This window comes from Crocodylus siamensis, chromosome 6, assembly GCF_052110815.1.
Source record: "Crocodylus siamensis isolate JL-2025a chromosome 6, ASM5211081v1, whole genome shotgun sequence".
Classification (NCBI taxonomy): domain Eukaryota; kingdom Metazoa; phylum Chordata; order Crocodylia; family Crocodylidae; genus Crocodylus; species Crocodylus siamensis.
Window position 1 is genome coordinate 94911408 of NC_143400.1, and position 17276 is coordinate 94928683.

General features: G+C 53.2%; 1 protein-coding gene across 1 annotated transcript; it reads left to right on the forward strand.

The window, feature by feature from the left end:
- The first annotated feature begins 4464 nt into the window (after window positions 1-4464).
- On the forward strand, window positions 4465-10399 carry LOC149863251 (receptor-transporting protein 2-like). The gene is made up of 2 exons (XM_090052250.1): window positions 4465-5147; window positions 9003-10399. Exons 1-2 carry the CDS (start codon window positions 4987-4989, stop codon window positions 9646-9648), a joined length of 807 nt encoding a protein of 268 aa, XP_089908376.1. The 5' UTR covers window positions 4465-4986; the 3' UTR covers window positions 9649-10399.
- Window positions 10400-17276: the final 6877 nt, after the last annotated feature.

Genomic DNA, 17276 nt, shown 5'->3' on the forward strand with positions numbered 1-17276 from the left:
GGAGATATTGCACCCCGTACCCCTGGAAATAATTGCATCCCGTACCCCTGGAGATATTGCACCCCATGCCCCAGGAGATAACTGCATGCTGTACCTCTGGAGATATTGCATCCTTTGTCCCTGGGGATAATTGCATTCCTCTCCCCGAGGTGATGTTCTGGTTTGAACAGGATGTGGTAGTGAGACATGTGCCCTTCAGCCGTGTTTGGTTTCTGGGGGTGGTTCAGCTAGGGAGAAGGCTGGCCGGAGTGTGGGCCAAGGCAGGCAACGGTTCCCAAGGTGCCTCTGACACGAGTGTGTTTCAGATCCAAAACTGCTCACCTCAGGAACCTCCCGCTAATCCCCCTGTGGTACATTACATATATGACACAGTTAACAGGGCGACTGCACAATAAATTGAAACCAGCCACATTTGCAAAGTAATGATCACACAATTAACTGATTAATGGCGCAGTACATTTAGACCAGCCACACTTGCAAAGCAGTGATCACACCATAAAAATAGCCATCCAGCTATAAAAATGGCCAACCAGCTACAAAGTTAGTGCTTGAAAATGAGTAACAACTTTATAGCTGGTGACTATCCCAGTTTAATTTGCATGTGGAGCAGAGCCCTAAGACTTATGCTCCTCTTGTCAGGGGATGGAGCCATGCTGTGTGACCTTAGCACCCAGACAACCCTGACCCCAGTTCTCAGAGGACAGAGGGCTAAAAAATGACCCCTCCAATAACATGAATTAATCTGTCTCTCAAGACAGTTGCAAACCACCTCCAGGTTGTTTGGTAACAGGAACTGGGGTGAAGGTTCTGCAGTAAATGCTTCTGCACAAAATATTCTCTCTGCTGTAGTGATGGGCGTGCTGGTTTGAGGGGAGGCTGCTGGGCCACCCTCTCCTGCCCCGGCTGGAAGGTGTTGAAGGGGGAAGCTGCATGTGGCTCAGAGATGCAGCATGCAACAGCTGCCAAGGCTGCGCTGCAAGGGAATAGGAGCTACCCAGGTGAATCCTGAGCCCGTGCGCCCGAAGGAAATGTTTCTCTCACAAGAGGCGGCACAGCGGGGCTGATGCTCAACTGGGTGCATCTACATGTGATGCTGACTGCACAGGAGCTTAGTAACACCGCGCGGTGGCATGCTGTGCAAAATCCGTATTAATACACTACTGTGTGGTAGCATTAGGCGGCTACACAGTTGGTGTGTGTAAAAACCTGAGAGCTTGCGCTATGCTGCACAGGAGTGCCAGTTACTGCGCACTGTTTTAATACTTGGTTATGCAAGCGCTAAACTTAAGGCGCTGAAACTGTGGTGCATTCATTACTGTGTAGATGCATGCACTGGCCCTCGAGTGACATTTGTGTCTGTCCCAAAACAGAGGAGGAAGCTGTGTGTGAAAGCTTTCTATTAAGGTATCCCTTTGAATTGGAAAGCCTGGATTCCCCATTGCTTTCCTTGGGAGCAGAGCCTGGAAATCTGGGCTGAGGGTGCTCAGGGGACCCAGGTCAATGGGGGCAGGGCAGTCTCTCCCACCTACATGGCGGCTGGTGCTGGTTTGGGTTCAGCGGCTTCTTCTCCATCCCGGCAGGGTCCAGTGCTCGAGCTGTCCCAACTGCCGGCCCGCCGCTCAAGTGCTTGTTACCTCCACGTGCACCTGGCTGCGAGGGAGAGACGGGGCCAGGTGAAGATGCGGCCCTTTGGGTGTAAGCGGGAAGTTTGAGAAGCCGATGTTCAGCGAGAAGAACGGCAAGAGGATCCTGGGCAACGTGGTGCTGATGATCCAGGAGAAATTGTACCGGCGGCCTGTTGCCAGCAGGCATCTCTCGGAGCCGCCGGTGGAAGATGACGTGGAAGGGCCTCACGACACCACTTGCTGCGAGGCGTGCCCCTCTTGACCTCCATGGGGTCATGTCCTTTGCTGGTGGTGGAGCTGCTCCTGCTCTCAGCAGCTGAGATCTTGACTTGTCCCCTGCTGATGGGCTTTGCTAAGGACAGCGCGGCACAGTTCGTTCGCTGCACCCCCGCGCAGTGCCCTATGCACATGTCTTTGCAGGTTAGAAAACAAGGGTTTGTCCATCAGTCGCACCATCGTGAGTAGTGCTTTTCTCTCCAGCTGAAGGAGCTCTGGGCAGAGCAGCATGTGGATGAGAGCCATTTCCTTCCTCTGTACTGTCCAAGGGAAACTCTGACTATATCCCTGCAAAAAATCTGCCCCTCTTCCACGTGCTGCAGCTCTCAACAGAAGCCTCTGTGTTAAATGGCCTAACTCTTTTCCCTCTGTCCTGGAGTGTCCCTGCATGTTAACAGAGTGATATTTTGCTCCTGTCTTTTTCTAGCCCTGCAATAAAGCATCCCTTCTGAAAATGCAAGCTCCATCTTCGCGGGGTCGTTCCAGTCTCGGAGGTTTCACCCAGGGTTACTCTGAGGGTTTTTTGCTAATTTGGCATGGGACAAGCCAATGCGAATGCTTCCGAACTCCCCTCCGGGTTATTGGGATATTAAAAACCAGGCAAAATTCCCAACTGCAGCCACATACAGCAGATAATAAACAGTCAGGCCCACTACCAGGGTGTGTGGCACCCCAGTGTCTGTGCTCCTTGTCAAGGCTAATCCCAGCCTTTGCTTGCCTGCTTCGGCAAGCCAGGATTTTATATGCTTCAGATTCAGGTTTTTCTTTGTTTCCACCTGTCTCTTGAGTAACTTTCTCTTGGTCTAATCAGCAGGAAACAGTGAAACACTGAGTTATCTGTGTGACCGTGGTCTGTACCTGGGGTTGCTGGTCTGCACTGGTGCAGTCCCCCGCGACTATTCATCACAGTTCACTCAAAATGGTCCCTGCGTGGGCTCGCCTCGTCTAGTGTGCTAGTCATTGCATAACTTATGTGGAGGGAAAGCAAGTGGTGCACCCACAGTGAGCGGCTACGGGGGCTCCCGAGCAGATAGCAGCCGGACTCCCCCCGAGGTGGCGAAGCAGTACCAGCCACATCGGGCTCCCCCAGTTTGGATGGTCTGTGTGTGTGTGGTCCTGATCCTGCAGGTGCTCCAACGCCGCCTCTCCTAACCACCTTGTTGCTATCAGAAAGAGACTGTGGGCTCCACTTCTTGGCACAAAGGATCCTGCCAGGCTTATTGCTCACAGACCTCGAGCGCTCCCGATCATCTGTGCCCCTTTCGGGCACGGTGCCAGGTTATCTGCACACAAGACTTCCCCACAGAGCACAGCCCTTACCTCAGTGCGAAGTATCCAGGCTTCCCAGCCCCATTTTATACACCGATCAGGATAACTTCATGTTTTTTGACTTCCTCATTTTCACCAACTACTAAGACATTTGCAAGTGCCATCGTTCAGGTCCCGTTCTCCCCAGACTTTGAGGGCTTCCCACGAGACCTTGAGGGCTTCCCATTTAACACAGCTGTTTCAGTGTCTTGTGCCCATATTATCCAGAGTTTTCCATCCATTGGCCTTCTGGGGGGGTCCAGAAGCTAATACTCCTACCTTTCCCAGCTAATACTCCTACCTTTCTGCTTAGGCTATACAGGGTCTGCTTTCTAGTCATCAAGGTTGATTGCTCGTGCTGTCACAGAGGCCCACTTCAGTTCGTACCATTAATAGGCCTCTGGATGGTTTCTATGCACTGATCAGTGGTTGCGTTAATCCATGTTCTAGCAAGGACTACAACTGCTTTTGTGGAGGCAGGCGTTTGCTCGCTCCAATGCACAGGTGCCCAGGCCTTTATCAACACAGAAAGATGCCTGGTGTCATTGCAACCGTGTGGGGAGCACTGGCATTCCTGAGAGCCCGGAAGGAGATGGAGATGCCAGCTTTTCAGGATGCATCCCTTGGATGGGATATTGCTGGCACCCCAGTGCCGCTAAGGACCTAAGACCTCTGACCCGTGCTGGTGATCCATATTACAGTGCACCCTAAAAGCAGGAGCCTGCAGCCAGAGCTACTGGCCCAGGGGCTTGCTGATAACCATTGCACCCTACTGGAGAAGGATCCCTGCAGGGGGTATCACGTCCCCTAGCCCCCCCCCCCCCCCCTCCCCCCGAGCATGTGGTTATGCCCCGACTAGCACAGGTCCAGGACAGCATGTTCCTGAAGGGTTAACTTCCTATTAAGCAAGGTCTTGGAATAGGCTCTGAGGCTGCGATGGGCAAGATCAGGATGCTTCATGAGTCTCTTGGCTCAGCAGAGTAGGACCCCCTCCCCTCAGCACTGTTAGCAGCCATGGGCTGTGCAAAATGCTGCAGCTCCAAGCAGGCAGCTCCCGGGAGGTTGGGGAGGAGGAGCCGCTGGAGGAGCTCTGGCTTCTGGCATAGCTGAGCTGTGGGCCAAACCCCCAGGACCAGACCACCAAACCGAGGGAGGTGAAATATGGCCAGTGCCAAAGCCCACCCACCTCGAGCCACCTCACTGCACCCCCTCCTCTAGTGGTTCCCAAACTATTTTGGACTGAAAACACCAGATCTTTGCTTTGACTCCTTTTTTTTTGGACTAGGGAAAGATCCTAGAGCTGCAAAGAACCCAGCCAGTCCGCAGCAGAGCAGGAGGCTTTTGCTTTTTTTAACACTCTGGTTTCCGATGTGAAATCTTTGGGTTTATGTCGTGCATCGTGACGGGGCAGACGTAACGTGGCATCCGCAGCACCTTTGAAAGGATCTCGTGGCCCCCAAGGGCATGGTGGCACCCTGGCTGAGTATCACTGCCCTGTGCAAACCCCATTTGTCTGGTCCCTCCTGTGTTGCTGTCAGTGTAAGAGTTAAAACCATGCATCCTGTCTGGCTTCAGGGACAGAACAAGATCTCCTTTCGGTTTCATTTCTCAGAGGCACAGAGCAGGGGCCAGCCGGGGACTGGTTTATGGAGGCAGGAGAGAGAGAAACGGGAGCGAGGGGCTCCTACCTGTCTCCCAGGGAGCTGCCAGTGAGCGGTCCCAAGCTCAGCCTGCGATTTCACCTGCTTGGAGGGTGAGAGCCCAAACCAAGGAGAAGATGAGGAAGCTGAGCATGGGTTCTTGGAGAAAGCTATTTTGGGAGAAGATCGACAAGGCCCGTCTAAGAGACCAGTGGGACCTGAAGATGCACCAGGACCTTTGTTACGACGACCCGACTCCTGGTTGGGTGCAGTCCGTGGAGGAGCACGCGCGCGCCAGGTGGGAAGACAGGCTGCCAGTCTCCTGGGTGTTGGCAGGGGAAGGTGTTGTGTGCACGGGTGTGAATGTGCAGGGCAGTGTGCCTGGATGGGAGGGTGCCTCTGAAGCCCCCACTTGCAAAGACAATTCCTTGCTTGCAGCCACTGCAGCCCCACCCCACCCCCACGTCCTGAAATGCTGCTGTTTTTGCTCTGGATCAGGGCATCGGGGCACCCCGGGGTGCTGCCAGATCCTGTCAAGGGTGCTGCAAGGTGTGAGGAAATCAGCAGCTAAACTAAGCAGATGATCCCTCCACCTCCACTGCCCAGCCCCTGGGAAACGGGGTGCCCTCAATTCACAGAAGTTACAGGGGGTGCCTCGAGTCCAGGGAGAGGCATCTCGAGTCCAAAAAGTTTGAGTGTCACTGCTCTTAGGCTTGTTAATTTGTGTTTCCCTGTCTCTGGCTCTCTTGCCCTTTGAATTATTTCTGGTCACTTAAGCAGTGCCAGGCCCACCCCTCTCCTGCCCTGGCCTTGTAGTGTGGTGCCCCTTGGCACAGCCCAGGGGTTGGGGCACCAGCTGTGGAGCTGGGAGAGTCAGAGAGAAGCAGGGTGAGGGATTATACCCAGAAATCCTTCTTGGGCCACCTCAGATTGCACCTCTGTGGCCCCAGGGGACTCTCCTTGACACCTCTGACCAGAGGCTTGCCTGGCCCAAAACATGGTTTGGCCATATCAGGCTGCCAACTGACTCCACTCTTGCCACTGTGCTAAATATATGGACCTGAATAAGGAACTGGAATTTGGAATGGGATGACAGCTAGAAATCCTTCTTGGGCCACCCCAAAACATGACCCTGAGGTCCTGGACATCTCTGACCAGGGATTTTCCTGGCCCAAAGCACGGTTTGACAGTGCCAGGCTGACAACAGCAGTGCAGGGCTTCTGGGTTCTGGGGTCCTGCACCCCGAGCTGCTGACAGGCACAACCCGGGACATGGGCGCTTGTGCAACTGTGTCTGTCTTGGGGCAGTTGATTGTCTGTATTGATTATTTCCTCTCCTTAGTCTGTGGGTTTGTAGGTGTTAATCCATGCTTGTTAACTCGTTATGTAGTAGCTAGGTACTGTGTATTGAGCTGGTCCCTGAGTGAATCATGATTGGTTGGTAACTGGTAACACAGTAGCTTAGCAGCCAGGCCTGCAGTCGTGTCCCCCAATACAGGAACAGTCAGTCGCACAAGCATCCATGTCAGCAGCTAGAGGTGCAGGGCCCCAGAAGCCCCCTGCACCGATCTCCTCGACAGCTGGCAGGCATCGTGGCTGCAGCAGGGGCCACCATCCCTGCAGCTGTCACCCTGCTGCGCCTTAGCACACAGGGTCACCCATGGCACGAGTTTTGCTTGTGGTGCAGTTTCCCCCAAACCTCTGCACCTATCTCCTTGAAACTTGGCAGGCTTTGTGGCCGCACCAGGAGCCACCACCCCTGCAGTTTTCACCCCCCTGTGTTGCGACACGTACACGTGACATGAGTTTTGCTTTCAAGAAGTTGGGGTGCAGTTCCCCTCAAAACTGCACTGATCTTCTTGAAACCTGGCAGGCTTCATGCTCTCAGCAGAAGCTACCAACCCTGCAAGTTTCATCCAAATCAGACAAAAAAAAGTTATAGATAGTTCATTGATTCCCCATTATACCCTATGGCAGGGTATATGCCTGAACATCTCTGACAAGACACTTGCCCGGCCCAAAGCGCCGTTTGGCTCTGCCACGCTGTCAACTCAGAGCACGCCTCCCCCCACACCCCAGCGACTGTATTAAGGACGATGGCTTGAATAGGAAACTCTTTCTGGGCTGGGATTAGAAACGGAAATCCTTCTTGGCCACCCCACACCATGCCTCTGTGGCACCGGTGGATCCCACGTTCTGGGGTAGCCCAAGAAGGATTTTTAGCCATAATCCCATTCCAAATTCCAGTTCCTTATTCAGGTCCAGATACTTAGCACAGTTCCTTATTTGGGTCCAGATACTAAACCACGTTTTGGGCTGGGCAAGTCTCTGGTCACAGATATCCAGGGCAGTGCCCCAGTGGCACTGATGGGTGGCCCAAGCAGAATTTCTAGCCATAATCCCAGCCCAAAAGCCAGTTGCTTATTCAAGCGATTATACTTAGTATAGTGGGCACAGGGGCTGTTAGTTGGCAGCCTGGCGTGGCCAAACAGTGCTTTGGCCTGGACAGGACCAGGGTCAGGCTTCTTTAGGAGAGTCTGCCAGTGGCATCGCCATGAAATTTGGGGTGGCCCAAGAAGTATTTTGCCCCATAATCCATCCGAATCTGACCTATGTTTAGGGCTCTGTATTTGATATGGAATATTATTTTACATATTAATTAGTCCATATGCGTAGCTAATGAAAATCTCTCTCTTTAGGATGTATGATTCATTAATAACAAGTTTTTATGGGGTCTAGATTAACTTTGAAAAAGGGACCGGGAGCTGGGAATAAGGAATAAAGAACTGGGGATAAGGACTAGGGAACCAGGAATCAGGAACCAACTTCAGCCTCACCAGGAAATGTGGGCTCTGAGCTCCTGCCTGCTCTCCCGAGCCCAGACCCCCTTGTTCAGAGCTGCGTGTTAGCCAGCAACTTGTAATCCAGGTCCTGGCTCATTGGCTTTGGCAGGGGGGTCGATGGGAGGCAAGGAGTGGCTGGTCCAGTGGTTCTCAACCAGGGTGCCACAGCACCCAGCAGTGCCTTGAGCTCCTTTCAAGGGTGTTGCATAATGTCATCCCACTGAAGTGTGCAAACACCATGCGCAAGATAAACCCAGGGATCTCAAATAGGCTTTCTGAGTTCTTTGCAACGGGGAAACTGCTCCTTTTTCTGAGAGTCAGAACGAAGAGCTGGCATTTTCCAAGGGGGCCTGGAGTTTAGCGGGGGGCCTTGAGTCGAGAAAGGTGCACGGCCAGGCGAGGGGCATACAGAGGAGGAGGAGTTGTCCTACCTAAGGGAGAATCCTCCTGAGTGGTGAAGACTGCAGTGTTGAGTAAGAGGTGGGATGAGAGCAGCTGAAAAGAGATGCACTTCGAACGCATGGCCAGCCGGTGCTCAGGGCAGTGCCTATCCTAAGGGTATGCCTGTCTGGAAATGTCCCGGGGGGACGTGAGGGAGGAGAGTGCCTTGCTTTCAGCATAACTAAGCTGGACATAACTACACTGGCCTCCGTTAGAAGTGAAACCAGGAAAGGGTGAGCCCAGCACCGGGAGCATTTGTGTCCGTATGCTGGATGTGAGCAGGCCACACATTTTCAGCTTGCTCTCAGTCCGGGGCAGGCATTGCTGCTGTGCCGGGGGGTTTAATCCTTCCTTGAAAGCATCAGGTGCTGGCTGCAACCCAGGTTGGGGATGGGGACTGGGCTGTGCCGATGCTCCTGCTGGGACCAAAGCTGGAGGGTCCTGGCTAGAGGGTCTTGCCCCTCCACACAGGGTCAAACTAATGCCCCGTTCGGGGTCAGGAAGGAATTGTACCCCCCTGGACAGACTGGTACAAACTGGGAGGTTTTGTCCTGTGTAGCAGGGGCCCGGCCTCTACCTGGGATTGCTTGAGTGTATTTTAACAGCCTTATATAGCAAGATTGGCTGGTTCAAGGTGGCAGGTTCAAGTGCACTATCTTGCGTTGCGTCAGGATTGATCTGCATAGATTATACATGTAGCCGCTAAACTCTCCCTAGTCTTATGAAGAGTCTGGAGGACAGATTTATACGGATGGTTTGCACAGGTCTGATCCTGCCTTAGGCAGGGGGAAGGACTAGATGTGACTTCTGGAGGGCCCCACGTCTCTGGGAGGTCTGTGCTTTCACGCTCTGCTTCCTTCATCCTTTTAGGTTCCAGTGCTCGGGGTGTGGGCACGCCTGGTCGTCGGTGCAAGTGATCATCCTGTTCCACATGTGCTTGGACGGGTCCAGGAGACAAGGCTCGGTGAAGATGAGGGTCTTTGGACAGAAATGCAACCAGTGCTCTCAGTGTGACTTCAGCGAGCCAGTATTCAAGGCGGAGGGTGTCGACAGGGTCTTGGAGAAGCTGGTGATGAGCATTCGGGAGAAATGCTATGGAGAGTCCGTGGATCATAGCCAGCTGTTGGAGGTGGTGATTGGCAGGCACGGTGGGCCACATAGGAGTGACGACTGTGAGGCTTGTCACCTGGGAATACACAGGAAGACTCAAGGACCAGCACAACATGGGAGGCTGGTTTCCTGGGCACCCCAAACGCCAGTGCCATCCTTTGAGCCCTCCAGACCCAGCGTACCCCACCGGACAAAGCTTCTGAATCAGAGTTTTTACAAAGATTATGAATCACAACGCCTTGTCCAGCCCTCCAGACCCAGCATACCCCACCGGACAAGGGTGCCGGATCAGAATTCAGGCAAAGATTTTGAATCCAAATGCCTCATTTGCTGCTTGACAGTGGGTGGCTGCTTTTTTGCTGCTATTTTTCTTTGTCTTCTCATTCTCTACATCATTCCCAACTGATCCTATGACCCCAGCTGACTTCCTGCCCTTTGGGCGGGGGGCTGGACTCGATGATCTCCCGAGGTCCCTTCCAGCCCTGATGTCTATGAAAGCTGCTCAGCCCGTGGGTGCAGGGGAGATACTGAGCCATGATGATTTTTCCACGTGCAGCCAGTGTGGTGGTTTGCTCAGGACGGGCGAGGTGGGGTTACCGGTTATACCGGCAAGTTCGGGCAACGGTGGGAGATGCGCCCCTCCCCAAAAACCTTCAGGAACAGTTCTGCCTCTGAAGATCCCAGCCAGAATTGCATCCTCCTGTCCTGTTCATACAAAAAAAGGCTTCACTTGGGTAGTCAGAGAACAGAAATGGTGGGATAACCGACGGCACCCCATCAATAAGTGCTGCCGCAAATAGTGTGTGAACGCCCCAAGAGGTAGACCCTGTGTCTTCGGCTTGCCTGTCGCATGCACAGAGCCAATGCGATCAATTCCTGAACCCAGGAATTGAAATGAATATTGCTTTTAACGACTAGTTCGGCTCTCTCAGTATGTCACCTGTGTGGTCTTTAAGTTATTGGATGTTAAAAGTGAACACTAGGAAAGAGGCAGGATTTAGTCCCTGAACTACACAAGGGAAGATGCAATATCATCGGGACTTTTGCAAAGCCCTTATCTAGACCCAGAGCAACTCATAATGCATATCGCTTTATTACTGTGTGTTTTATGACTTCCATATTGCCGCCGTCTTTAGCTTTGCTTGTATAAGGAATGACTTGGCCCAGGGGTCTTTAATAAACACTCGATAAGGCAGCCAGGGTGATGGGAGCGCCAGATGCTGTCTCTTCTTAGAGGCAAGGAAGTTGAGCAAGCCTTTCTTGCAGTGGTAGTTAAAAGTGAAGCAGATGCTTAGGGCATTTTTAACCTGAGCCTTGTCCCTCTTTTCTGTACCTGGGGCGAGATGCTACCGGGGGCGTTGATGGGGTGGGGGAGTTACTCCAGTCCGATCGGCACGGACCATCACCGGTTGTAACAGATGGGGGTGAAGCAGCCTGGCTGTGTCTCACACCCGCTTTCCTTCAGTGTTTTACCTCAGCTCCCTACGCACTTGCCCATCTCTGCTCCCTTTCTAGATGGGAAGTGGGAAGTTTGCATGGCAGGAGCTGGGAGGAAAGGGTTGGCTTCCCAGCATGCTGTTTTGGGCCTGAAGATGGTGCTATGCAGCTGTACACAGAAATTAGTATTTCTGCCCTGGGACTGAAACCAAACCCCGCAAAGAGATTCAGGAATGGGCTTAACTCCTGGCAGTTGGCTTGGTCTCGGTCTCCGTGCTGCTGCTAAACAAGGCAAGGAGAGCTCCTTCTCCCACCTCAGCCCCATCAGTTCTCCCCAGCAGACCCAAATAAGAGGTTAATAACACCAGAAAAGCTCGCAGGTCTTTTCCCCCTCACAACAGCCTGCATCAGAGCCTCCGTGAACTGCACCTTGGGAGGAAAAACCTGCAGCACCCTTATAGGCTCGGCAGTGCTACGTTGGTTAGCACTACAGAAGAAAGAGACTTGGGGGTCATCATTGACCACAAGATGAACATGAGCCTCCAGTGCGATGCTGCGGCTAGTAAAGCGACCAAAACGCTGGCTTGCATCCATAGATGCTTCTCGAGCAAATCCCGGGACGTCATTCTTCCCTTGTACTCGGCCTTGGTGAGGCCGCAGCTGGAGTCCTGCGTCCAGTTTTGGGCTCCACAATTCAAAAAGGATGTGGAGAAGCTTGAGAGAGTCCAGAGGAGAGCCATGCGCATGATCAGAGGTCAGGAAAACAGATCTTACGATGACAGGCTGAGAGCCACGGGACTCTTTAGCCTGGAAAAGCGCCGGCTCAGGGGTGATCTGATGGCCACCTATAAGTTTCTCAGGGGTGACCACCAGGATCTGGGGGAACGTCTGTTCACCAGAGCGCCCCGAGGGATGATGAGGTCGAACGGTCACAAACTCCTGCAAGACCGCTTCAGGCTGGACATAAGGAAGAATTTCTTTCCTGTCCGAGCCCCCAAGGTCTGGAGCAGTCTGCCAGCGGAGGTGGTTCAAGCACCTACATTGAACACCTTCAAGAGTAAATTGGATACTTATCTTGCTGGGATCCTATGACCCCAGCTGACTTCCTGCCCTTTGGGCAGGGGCTGGACTCGATGATCTCCCGAGGTCCTTTCCAGCCCTAATGTCTATGAAATCTATGCACCAGGGACTTTGTGATTGCTGCTATAGGGACAGGCAGGAATAAAAAAAACCCCAATGTGGGTGGATAGAAAGGTGGAGGGACAGGTGTCCTGCCCCCCAAGACAGTTCTCAGGCCTTTTGCTGCATGCAGCATCCAGCAAGTCAGACCGGATTTAGTAATAGCAGTATCAGGGAGATGTTGGAGCCATGGTGGTCCAGGATTTATGCAAGAGGCAAGGATTTATAAGGGTGATACCTTTTATTGGATCAACTGCAGATTTGAGATGGAGTTAGACCAGCTGTCAAATGCAAGACATTGTTCATTAGGTCTGAGCACTAACAGCTGGTAGAAGGCAGGGTAGATTTGCACACTATAAACTAACCAAAGTAGATACACAGACATAGCACAAGCTTTTGGGAGCTGAAGCTGACTTCATCGGCTCATAGAAAAAGAGGGTTCTCAGATGCTGGGCTCGCTTCATCAGTAAAAGCCATCCCAGTAAGACACGTTTAATAAAACCCAGTTAGTAAAACAGGGCTGACTCAGTTCAGAGGCTACTGAAATCTCATCTGGGCAACCAAAAGGGGGTTTGGAAGAGACCTCAGGAGGTCACATCTACTCCAACCTCCTGCTCCAAGCAGGACCAGCCCCAACTCCATCATCCCAGCCAAGGCTTGGTCCAAACTGATCCCTGGCGGAAGTCCCTTGGCTCCAGTGCCCTCCCGTGATCGCTTGTGGCAAAGATCAGAGATCTGGTGATCAGGAGGAGCCCAGCGCTGGCAGAAGGGAGCTCGCTTGGTCACATCAGACCAAAGAGTCGCTATCTCTTGTTAGCATCGTGATGGTCTTCCTCTCATTGCACACCTGAACTGACGGCTCCTGTGATTTCCAGTGTCCTTGTCTGCTTCCTTTTGGACTCTCCCATAGAGACCATTCACATTGAGCTAAATGCGACTCTAGGCTAAAATCCCTGCTGGACAGGGGTCCACCCAGACCGGCAGGGGCAGACGAAGTCGCCCACAGTCCACTGCAAAGCAGTTGCTAGAGCGACTCCCATTGCTTCAGCCAAAGACCCCGGCTGACTGCTGGCAAAGCCAGTGTCCAATGTGCATTTGCACGACCAGTGAGGACACAGGGCTTTTAATGCACATCTAGCTCTCAGCCTTGGCTTGGCTGACTTGAGCTCACCGCCGGGACAGATACATGCTTACTCTCCCTGTGCCTTAGTTTCCTCGTCTGTGCAGTCAGGACGATGATCCTTCCTTCCTGCTGATTTGGACTCTGAGCTCTGCGGGATTTGGGCTGTCCCTTGTGCTGTGTCCATGCAGCAGCCGGCATGAATGCAGGAATCCCCTATTGCCTCAATGTAATCTCCCCTCAAGGAGTTTCTGCCCGATCCAACCTGTTTGCAGCCACTGATCGGACCATGTCTGCCTCCATGACACCAGTGGAGTGACTCCAGGGTCATAACGCAGCCCTGCGTCTGGCCCTAACAGCTCCCAGCGCTCCCCACTTCCAGCCTCCCAGGGAAGGGATCTGGTTTCCTTCCACCCCAAGCGCTTCCTAACCCTGTGTAGCACTTGGGGTGTTAGGAGCATGGGCTGCTCTCTGCACCTCCCAGCAGGCTTCTGGAAAGGAATTCCCCTCCAGAAGGGGGAAACTGAGGCATGTAGAGCCTGTGTGAGGTATGCACTGCTGCTCCCAGGCAGGGGGATAGTCTTCGTGGCACGGAGCTTTGCAGCTGACCTGTAGTGAGATCAAGAGCCTCCACTATGCTTGAAGCCCAGAAAGCACAGCTCAGGTACGTGCGTGCATGCATATGCAGGTGGCCTTTGCACTCTGCCAGTCCTGGACCTCCCAGCCCCCAGCATGAAGCCCCCTTGGGCCTGTGACAGCAGGCAGAGGGGCTGAGCCCTCGTCCTCCTGCTGCCAACACAAGGGTGGGATAGGAAAGGCACACATAGGGCATAGAGATGTCTGTGGAGATGGGGCAAAATCTTGGCTCAGCTCCTGGGAGTGCCCTGTCCTGGTGTGGGGGAGAGGGGCACACCTCTCCCAATGCTGGGGGTGTACCCCCAGTTGTGAGGGGGTGTGCCCTGCTGGGGGCACCTCTCTTCCTCCTCTCTATGCCCCTGTTTGCGGGGCTGCGGTGCAGCCTGGCCTGCGTGCCCCCTCATGCCTTGCCTCATCGCAGTCTGTGCCAGAGCACGCACCATCCCGGTGACCTTCCCCTCGTCCTCTGCTGCAGCCGGACACTGATAAATGACCGCCTTGGCGCCTGTCTCCCAGGGGAACTGGGCTCGTGATGCCGGCGGGTCGGGAGGCGCCAGCAACGGCATGGCTTGTTGTTGCTTCTCCCTTTCTCATTGCCACCGAGCTCTCCAGGCCTGTCCTCTGGGGTGCTGAACACAGCAGGGCCCGCACCCAGGACGGCCTCTTGTCACGAGCAGAGGGAGGCGAGGGCAGGTCGGCTCCATGCCTGGCATGCACAATTTCCCTGCAGAGCTGGGAGGGAGACGCTACCCGCAGCACTAGCTCATCGTCGTTCCTGCTCCATGGCACAAACACCGGGGGGGGGAAGGCTGGCTCTAGGTCAGTGGCATTCACCCTGTGGTCCACAGGCCCCTGGGGGGTCCACAGACTATGCCTAAGGGGTCCACGAACGATGGCGATCATCAGTCAAAAGTGCGTGAATCCCCCTGCTTACAATTCAAAGGGGGCTGCAGATGAAAAAAAGGTTGAAAGCCGCTTCTCTGGGAGTTACCCCAAACTCTTGGATTGGGGAGCCAGTGCTTTGTTGAGACCAAGACTGCTCAAGGGACAGGAGTTCCCCCTCCCCTGCTGGTGGTTTATTCAGCAGACAGCACACACTCGTGTACTCACAGATGCACTAGTTACTGTGCAAGTGAGTCTTCATCACGTGTACAAGTGCCCTTGCTCCCTGTCTTGTTGCTCTGGGAGTTCAGGGTCTTGCTTGGACCTTCAGGGACATCTTCCAGCAGATCAGTACTTTAGTGATGTAGTGATGCAGCAGTCCAATGACCTTTCGTTCCCAAACTTTTTACACCTTTTCTTTTCTGCATATTCGATATTTTTACTCCTCCTCATGCTACTGCAGGCTGCTTACAGCCTACTTACACAATCAATTTCTTACTCTTGGGCATTTTCCTGAAACTTTCTGTGCATAAAGACACCCAGACCATTGACACCCATGCCTGTGATACCTTTATATCACATGCCTTTCTTATCACATATCCTCTCTCTCCCCATTCTTATCCTCATCATCATTGACCAGGTTGAGGCACCGACAAAATGTGTAGCTGCTTGTTCAGCTTTAACTGGATAGGCTGTGCAACCTCTTGCTGGAGTGGGCACTGACATTTTATGGTTGCATAGGGACCCAACCTGGACGCTGTCTTTTCATGAGGAAAGAGGGGAGATTTGCACATGATGGACTAGCCAAAGTAGATCTGCATCTTGCAGCACGTGCTTTTGGGAGCTGAGATGCTGTGCTCACTTTGTCTATAAAAGCTGACCCAGTAAAACATATAGGAAAACCCAGCTGGTGCAGTTGCTCCTACGCCTACCTGTAAACCACCTGGGTGATGACCCCCGGCGTCAGTCTGGAGTATCTCAGTTAGGATCCATGAGGTTGTTTCCACTAGATGCCGGTGTAATGCCGAGGGGATATTCAGGCTTCTGTGGCCTAGTGGCGACACTGGATCCACCCCCAGCTCCAGCCCCTGGTGCCCACCTGGGTGTGGGTCCATGGGCTTTGGAGGCTCATCTGCCTTCAAACATCCCTTAGGCTCCAGGCGTGATGCTTCAGGGGCTGGAGAGTCTTGTTGGACATAGAGGATGCTTGGGGGTCGATGGGACCGATGGGTTTTCCAGGGAGAAGCTGGGCCCAGATAGATCAGGGTCCAGCTTGTGAGTCACAGCTCAGACCTGGGCCCCCAAACCTCAGCCCGACACCCTGGGGTCAAGGGAGAGCTGTACAAAATGACTTCCCCAGAAAGCTGCTCGACTTGGCCATGCTGGGTGGGGATCTCTTGCTCACAGCAATCCCCATCTCGCTCCCCTGTTTTTCTCAGGGTCCTTTTTCCCCATGGGGATGTCTTTAGGACAGAGCACCTGGGAGACTTGTCTCTGCAGTGCCTCAAGTAAGTATCCCTGGAGCAAAGAAACTACCAGCTCTGCCTGCCATAGCAGCAGTCCCAGGAGGACCCAGCCCCTTCTGCCTCACTTTGACTGGAAAGCTGAGTGCCTGGTAGCGGTATTAATTGGAAATCCCTTTATCTGAGGGCTTCCCTGAGGCTGCATGCTCGGGTTCTTCTTCTGCTGAGCCTTCCTTTAAAGGCAGCGCAAAGGGAAAAGCAACTGAGCTGCAAGACTTAATCCAGACCCACATCCAACACCCCGCTTTGACAGGCAGCTCCCACGTCTGATATGTCATTAGCAAGGAGAGAGAAGGCCATTGCTACTGTGGCTTCGGTGCAGGGATTGTAGGCCCGGGAGGATGGTGCAGGCAGCACACACGTATTTCACGTGTGCCACGTTTCCTGCATGTTCTGTGTGTGTGTTTTTTCCCCTTGTGTGTTACCTACTGTGCTTGGCTTGTACCCCAAGCCCAAATTAAGCTGGCTGCCCCAATAACCTTTCACACCAAGCCCATCGAACCAGGAAAAGTGGATTTTCCAGCTGGCAGAGGGTGAAGTCGGGCAGCCATGGCAATGGGGACAGTGTCAAACTCTGGATGGGGGGCATTTCACCTGAGCAGATGGCAGGTCCAGCACTGTGCAATCCCCTTCACCCTGCCTTGAAGCCAGGTGAAGGTTGAAGGTCTCCAGTGACATATTGCATGTCAGTAGGGAAGACACAATTCCCACCCTAGCACAGAAGCCATGTGCTACCCATGTCCCATGTGAGCTCGAGTTTATAGATTGCCTCCCACCGGCTTTGTGCCCAGCAGGGAGTTTCTCCTACCAAGATCCCAGCAGCAGCCAGAGAGCCATGGTCTCAATTTGCAACAGGGGAAGTTGAGGTTAGATATTAGGAAAAAAATTCTCATTGGGAGGGTAGTAAAACACTCCAACAGGTTACCCAGGCAGGTGGTGGAGTCTCTATCCTTGGAGGCTTATAAGATGTGGCTAGACAAAGCCTTGGCTGGGATGACGTAGTTAGGGATGGTCCTGCTTGGAGCAGGGGGTTGGAGCAGGGGGTTGGACTAGATCAACTAAATTCATGAGGATCAAATGCCGTGGTGTGTACAAATGCCCTATGTGACCTCCTGAGTTTCCTTCCAACCCTCATTTTCTATGATTCTATGATTGTCCCATAAAAGGCAACAACTAGTGGCATCCCAGGAGGAAAGACTTTCATGTTGGGACCTCCCTTTGCATAGCACAGATTGGCATTTAATTAGAAAAAAACAA

Excerpts from the sequence above, each read along its gene's own strand:
- LOC149863251 (XM_090052250.1), top strand. The coding sequence starts at position 4,987 with ATGAGGAAGCTGAGCATGGGTTCTTGGAGAAAGCTATTTTGGGAGAAG. Across the intron at positions 5,148-9,002 it reads GAGGAGCACGCGCGCGCCAG|GTTCCAGTGCTCGGGGTGTG; the intron begins GTGGGAAGACAG and ends TCATCCTTTTAG.